Raw genomic sequence first — 7,964 nt, 5'->3', positions numbered from 1 at the left:
TGCACGTTTGTGGCCTGCTGGAGGTAATTTTGCAGGGCTCTGGCAGTTCTCCTCCTGTTCCTGCTTGCACAAAGACTGAGGTATCAGTCCTGCCCTCCTATGGCCTCCTCCACGTCTCCTGATGTACTGGCCTGTCTCCTGGTAGCGCCTCCATGCTCTTGACACAGCAAACCTTCTTGCCTAACCTCGCATTGATGTGCCATCCTGGATGAGCTGCACTACCTGAGCCACTTGTGTGTGTTGTTGACTCGATCTCACGCTACAACTAGAGTGAAAGAAATGCCAGCATTTAAAAGTGACCAAAACGTCAGCCAGAAAGCATAGGAACTGAGAAGTGGTCTGTGGTCACCACCTGCAGAACCACTCCTTTATTGGGGGTGTCTTGCTAATTGCCTAAATTATGAATATCATACATGTTTTGGCTTGTCTTTGCAGAAAGTAGACTTCCTTGCAAACAGTCTTGAATTATGATTATAACATTTCAAATCAACTGCTATATTGCCACAAATGCCTAGGTTTGTGAAGGCTTTAAATAGAAATTAGGGTCTATCCCAAAACCTCGAGAGCTGCACCACTTCCACCTACCTACCTGCTTCTAATACCATGTGTACACCAGAGGCGATCGTTGTCTCATTGCATCACGCTGTACTGCAACAGATAAAAGCTGTCTACACCGAAGGCCACAAACTGATCATTTCACAGCACATGGACTGCATCAGAAATAGAACCAGGAAGTCTGTTTACTGTTGGGAATTTGCTGTCACATCTTGTCGCTCCGCATCCAGTGTAGACAATATCACTGATTATAATAGTTTATTTTATCTTTAGACATGTTGCGCTGCTCATTATTAAAGGTTCATTCTTTTTTTCCATTAAAACAAGCGTAAATCATAAAAGAAAATCTATATCTAGATTGTTTTCATCACCTTGAGCAGTGAAAGACCACTAATAAGATGTTGTATGATACTGTGCAGATTTGAAGTAAACAGTATAGTCAAGAAAGTAAAACGAAACGATATATACAACCCATTATAGCTTAAGTAAATAATATGTTCAGTGTGTCATGTGTTCACACTTAAAAGCACAAATAGGTAAGTATTATGTTGCATTGTAACTGTTTATGATCATTTAGCAGATGATACAAAATTATGATGTTGTTTATAAGGCATTATGCATGCATTATAATGCATTAAGAGTGTCCTTATAAGGCACTATAAATGCAGGCTTCATCTTGTGTTATGCATTGTACTCATAAAAGTTATAAGCAAAATGAATAAGTATTAAATGCATTGTAACAATTTTTGTTTATTTATTAGATTATACAACATATTATAATGTTGTTTAGAATGCCCTTATGATGCATTATAAATGCAGGCTTCATCTAGTTTAATAATGCATTATATAAGGACTTGAATCCGAATGTGTGGTCCATCAATGGCTCCTACTGCATGTGGAAATCCAGCAATGTTGAGACAAAATCCATCTTAACCTTTGTTTTTAGTCACTCAGTCATGCCCGACTCTTTGCATTCCCATGAAGTACAGCACACCAGGCCTCCTTGTCTTCAACCATCTCCTTGAATCTGCCCAAATTAATGTTTGCTGCATCGGTGACACTATCTAACATCTCATCCTCTGCCATTCCCTTCTCCTTTTCCTTTTAATCATTCCCAGCATCATGGTCTTCTCTAATGAGTCGTCCCTTCTCATTAGGTGGCCGAGTATTTGAGCTTCAGCTTCAGTATCTGTCGTTCAATGATCAGTCAGGGTTGATTTCCCCTAGGACTGACTGATTTGATCTCCTTGCAGTCCAAGGGATTCTCAAGAGTCTTCTCCAGCACCACAGTTTGAAAGCATAAATTATTCAGCACTCAGCCTTCCTTATGATCTAGCTTTCATAGCCATACATTACTATTGGGAAAACCATAGCTTTGACCCTAACCCTAACAGATCTAAACTTTTCTCTCAAGAATCTCATGTAAAAAAAAGTTCACAAACTCTTTTATGCTCTCATGTATATTGGGTAAGGCCACAGGTAGAAGGCAGATTGAATTCATTGCAATTATTTAGTGGGCAAAGGCAATGTAAGTATCGTACAGGCTCTCATGTTGATTTTGATTGCTTCCATTGTCCTCATTTGTAAGTTACTTTGGATAAAAGGGTCTTCTAAATTACTAAATTTAAATGAACAAATGTAAATTTGACTAAACCAAAAAGGGCTTTATAATAAAAGGGCAGTGGACCCCTTGTTACCCAGGTGCCGAAGGTTCTGTGCAGATGGTTAAAAGACTCTTTTCCTAGCTTTTCTCTAACCGTTTATTCATTCAGTCTTACATCGGGGAAGAGCCAGTATGTTTGATTGTATGTTTGTTTGTTTAGACTAGTTATGTGTTAGTGTTTAGTTAAAATGTTCGTGCAAAAAATACACAAGTTTCTGATTTTGTCACTGCTTGCAGATCAATGTCACTAAAACAAGCCGATCTTGCTACATGTTCTGATGCATTAGTTTTCAAAGAAGCTTATTTCTCAGGCCACGAAAATGACATTTCTTAGAGTTGATATGAAATTACATTTATGGAATTACAAATAACATGTAAAGATTAGTCATTTGTAATATCAATTATGCTGCAATTATTTCTGACAGCTAAGGTAAATAATTTAATTAATAGTAATTACTTATATACATTTCCCTTTTGAGGTAATTTGCTACAAGTCAGTTAGAAATACCAAGGGTTCACTCAAAACAAGGGGAGTATGCTTTTAACTATCATGCCACTGGCATCTGGAATTAATCAGAAGAGATTAGATGTGGTGAAACAGTTGCTACATTTAAATTAAGACTCAACACATCTGTTTGCTGACTGTGCTATGTCACAATGACTGCACTGTATTTTACACTCGTTTCTTTAATCTTAACTGTTTTAATTCATTTTAAATAAATTTTTAATTACTGACAAATATTAGCTTTTATTTTTGATTGTTTTGATTCCTTTATGTAAAGCATTTTGAACTACCATTGAATATGAAATGTGTTATGTAAATGTAAATAAACTTCCCTTGCCTTTACAAAAGTGTTGAAATTAAATTCACAACCTAACAATACAAAAATTAATTAGGCTTTTCTGTATTTTTCCATTAATGCCATATTGAAATATATTCTGAATCTAAAAAATGAAATGCTATCCAAAAAGTTAGATAAAGGGGAACAATTGTACAGGGGTAAGCCTTTCTATTACACAACCATCAATCCAAAGGAAGCAAACTTGGAATAATATTTTACTGTAAAGTGGACATGGACTATGTACCCTTTTCTCCTGTGAATTCTAACTGCAGTCTAAGAAAGCAAACATTGTATAATGCTGCCTGTTAGCGTTTTTTTTTAGATTGTTTTATGAGTGATAAAATGTGGATGTTGGATGAAAACCTTTGCTTGTGTTATGAAGAATGAGTTGATTTGAAACACGTTTTAAATATTTTGGTATTTTCTGTGCATTTTGAATGTGAAATGAACTGCTGTGGCAAGATTAAAGTTGGTTATGAGAACTGTGTGAAGAGTTTTGAAAAAGCGACCAAAATAATGTTAAATGTGTCCTAGCTATTGGGAAAAATCTAACTTTGCAGTGAAAGAGGGAATCAGATAAAAGATAGAAACTAAGAAACACTCAAGTTAATATTTGTGAAAGACTGAAAGGTAATGTTGATAGTAATAATGCAAATTATTGATGTGACACTATAATAAAAACATTTCCAACAACAAATGTAGGTTGAGAAAAGCACAGAAACACATCGCCACTCAGCAGGACACACACACACAGATCTTACTGTCTATACAAGGATTTATGACATTTATTCTTACATGTTATGTCACAGATCAGTTCAGGTGCAGTATAAGTGTCATAAAGACACTATAACATCTCAACGTTACTGATTTATTTAAATTTAAATTATGGGTAGAATCTCTCATCAGTCTCTTCTGATTCAACACAGTTTCACTGATGATCCAAAAGAAACATAAAACCCAGGATAGAGCGGCTGAGTGAATGTGGTCTGGACTGTGTGGATGAGGCTCATTGTGTCAGAGACGCTGTAGAAGGACAGAGATCCTGCTCTGTGATCCACAAACACTCCTATTCTACTGCTGATGGATTTTACAGGGATACGAGTCACAATCTTATTGTGCATGAATGAGTAATTGGAGCGAGAGCAGTACAAACTCCAGGACTGATCATTATATCCAAACCAACATTCATCATCCTCTCCCTTCCTCCTGATGCTCTTATATGACACTGATATATCCACATCATATCCACTCCGCTCAATCTCCCAATAACAGCGTCCACACACACTCTCTTTACACAACACCTGACACAAATCATCAAATCTGTCTGGATGATCAGGATAGGGATGATCCTTATCCGCACATGTCACCTTTCTGTTTTCCTCAGACAGACTAAGTTCAGTGTGTGCTGTGTTTGGATCCAGTGTGAGAAAACAGACATCTGAACACAAGAACAGAGACATTAATAACACAAAAAAATCACTACAGTTATGTGTTTGTGTGAGTGTGTAGACATACATTTTCGTGATCCTGCTGTAATCCTGGATACTCCTCCATGATCCATACTACGAAACACACAGGGAGTCACATTCAGTCAGTAAACACACACATTGCAGTGTGATTAGCCACATTATATCTTCAATTATAATTTTTTGCTCCTGATGATTATTAAAACAAGATGATCAAGATAAAGCAGCATGTTAAACCATCCTTTAAACAGGCTAACAATATTCCAAACATGCTAGTAAAGTACTAAACATGCTAGGATAGCATATGTATGAAATACTCATTTCATATTTCTTTATTTCCTCTTTGTAATTTGTACCACTCTCATGTCATTGGAAGCAATAGGCAATCAGACACTATTAGAGTAATTTATAATAGAAGTGACACTATGTAATTATACTGAACAAAATTATAAATGCAACACTTTTGTTTTTGTCCCCATTTTTCATGAGCTGAACTCAAAGATCTAAGACTTTATGTACACAAAAGGCCTATTTCTCTCAAATATTGTTAACAAATCTGTCTAAATTTGTGTTAATGAGCACTTCTCATTTGCCAAGACAATCCATCCACCTCACAGGTGTGTCATATCAAGATGCTGATTAGACAGCGTGATTATTGCACAGGTGTGCCTTTATTAGGCACAATAAAAGACCCCTCTAAAATGTGTAGTTTTATCATACAGCACAAAGTCACAGATGTCACAAGTTTTGAGGGAACGTGCATTTGGCATGCTGTCCACCAGATCTGTTGCCCATGAATTGAATGGTCATTTCTCTACAATAAGTATGTCTCCAGAGGCATTTCAGATAATTTGACAGTACATCCAACTGGCCTCAGAACTGCAGACCACGTGTAACCACACCAGCCCAGGACCTCCACATCCAGCATCTTCACCTCAAAGATCATCTGAGACCAGCCACCCGGACAGCTGCTGCAACAATCTGTTTGCATAACCAAATAATTTCTGCCAAAACCGCAGAAACAGTCTCAGTGAAGCTCATCTGCATGCAGATTGTCCTCATTGGGGTCTCGACCTGACTGCAGTTCATCATCATAACTGACTTGAGAAGGCAAATGATCACATTCGATGGTGTCTGGCACTTTGGAGAGGTGTACTCTGGTTTGCTGATGTCAACGTTGTGGATCGAGTGGACCATGGTGACAGTGGGGTTATGGTATGGACAAGCGTATGTTACGGACAAAGAAAACAGGTGCTTTTTATTGATGCCACTTTGAATGCACAGAGAGACCATGAGGAGATCCTGAGGCCCATTGTTGTGCCATTCATCCACAACCATTACCTCATGTCGCAGCATGATACTGATAATGCATGTTTGGGATGCTCTGAATCAGTGTATACGACAGCTTGTTCCAGTTCCTGCCAATATACAGCAACTTCGCACAGCCATTGAAGAGGAGCGGACCAACATTCCACAAGCCACAATCGACAACCTGATCAACTCAATGTGAAGGAGATGTGTTGCACTGCGTGAGGTAAATGGTGGTCACACCAGATACTGACTGGTTTTCAGGCCCCCCTGGCCCCCCAGTACAATTACACTGCACATTTTAGAATGGCCAGCCTAGGGCACACCTGTGCAATAATCCTGCCATCTAATCAGCACCTTGATATGCCACACCTGAGAGGTGGATGGATTATCTCGGCAAAGCAGCCTGATGGTCCTGGAGGTTCCTAGATCGAAACTGAGATCCATTGGTGATCGAGCCTTCTCAGTGGCAGCTCCCACTCTCTGGAACTCACTGCCCATAGCTGTGCGGACTGCTAATAGCCTGTCCACTTTTAAATCATTGCTGAAGACTCATTTGTTTGAAGTAGCTTTTGGCACAGGGGAGCCGCCTTGATGAATGTGTTGTATTCTATGTGTACCTTTATTCTTAACATTTTGTTACTTCATTGTTCTTATTGTATCAGTGTGACTAACATTTTTTTATTGTGTATTTTACTGTGAAGTACTTTGGTAGCCCTTGGCCTTGGAAATTTACTATATAAATAAATGTGACATTGACATTGCTCAAGGGCACTTCAGCTATGGGTATTGAGAGTGGAAGAGAGCACATTTCGTTCACTCCCCCCACCTACAATTCCTGCCAGCACCCAGATTCAAACCTTTAAACTTCAAGTTACAGGTCCAACTCTCTAACCATAGGCCACAGCTGTCCTAGACAGATTTGTGAAAAATATTTGAGAGACAAAGAAAAAATCTTAGATTTTTGAGTTCAGGTCATGAAAAAAGGGGGCAAAAACAAAAGTGTTGCATTTATAATTTTCTTCGGTGTATGATTAACTGAAATCAATGCGATTGTTTCTGTTTCACAAACAATTTGTTTTAATCAACAATTGAGTCTTAAATTAATGAAAAGACTTACCAAAACGTTTGAATGATAGACCGTATCAGAAACATACAGGAACAATTATATTAACTGAAATTTGTATTTTACTATATACTATGTTTGTTGTCAGACATCAAATTTACCCTGAGTTTTAGTCCTTTTAAGAACATTAAATGTAATGAGATTAAATGAATGAATCCCTTCACCATCTTTAAGCAGCTGACACTTATTTTGTGCACAAACACTTGCATTTCCAATCATTATAGGTTCATTACATAGACATAATGGTTTACAAATTTCACAACTGTATTTCCTGTCCACTTTACTCTAACCCTAAGCCTATCCCTACCCCCAAACCTACCCCTCACATAATTTTTTAAACACTTCATTCGGTATTACCTATAAGCTTGATTCCGCATGGAGACCTAAAAAAGTCCCCACAAGGTTAACCAGTACACACACACACACACACACACACACACACACACAAGTCAAAAGTAAAAAACACACAGACATACTCAAATAACATTCTCAACATACCTGAGTTTGTCCAGTGAACAGTTTGGATTCTCCAGTTTTTCAGAGAGCAGCTTGACTCCTGAATCTCCTGGGTGATTGTAACTCAGATCCAGCTCTCTCAGGTGTGAGGGGTTTGAACTCAGAGCTGAAGACACATAACCACAGCCTTCTTCTGTCACCATACAGCCAGACAACCTAAAAACACAACAATAGTCCACATAACATTAGTTTGACAATCAGACATACTTTAAGTTTAAAATAAATGTCTCACTGGTGTTACTGCTTAACAAACAGCACTTGTCCTACATCTAACTTCTTGTAGATTCACCAAGAAATGCACACAGCAAGTCTGCTGTTTCTTTTCAGTTGTCTTAAATATTCTTATTCGTCTTATTTCATACAAAGCTTCTGTTGAGTTAATTTTTTAAAGGAGAATTTAAAAAATACATATTTTAGAGGGTATAGCTTGATTTGCAACATGTGGATTTATTGTCACTTTTTGGTATTTTTTTAAATGAAAATTTTCA

At 37.8% G+C, this 7,964-nt stretch overlaps 1 protein-coding gene across 1 annotated transcript; it reads right to left on the bottom strand.

Moving 5' to 3' along the window:
* Positions 1–3,926: 3,926 nt before the first annotated feature.
* Positions 3,927–7,633, bottom strand: LOC113048337 (stonustoxin subunit beta-like). The gene is made up of 3 exons (XM_026210116.1): positions 7,459–7,633; positions 4,576–4,622; positions 3,927–4,498 (listed from the first exon to the last, which is right to left on the bottom strand). The coding sequence occupies exons 1-3, from the start codon at positions 7,617–7,619 to the stop codon at positions 3,978–3,980; spliced, it is 729 nt and encodes a 242-aa protein (XP_026065901.1). The 5' UTR covers positions 7,620–7,633; the 3' UTR covers positions 3,927–3,977.
* Between the last annotated feature and the right edge of the window lie 331 nt (positions 7,634–7,964).

The sequence above is a fragment of the Carassius auratus genome, chromosome 29, assembly GCF_003368295.1.
Source record: "Carassius auratus strain Wakin chromosome 29, ASM336829v1, whole genome shotgun sequence".
Classification (NCBI taxonomy): Eukaryota; Metazoa; Chordata; class Actinopteri; order Cypriniformes; family Cyprinidae; genus Carassius; species Carassius auratus.
Note: the sequence above shows the minus strand (reverse complement) of the source record. Positions and strands in the feature narration are given on the sequence as shown.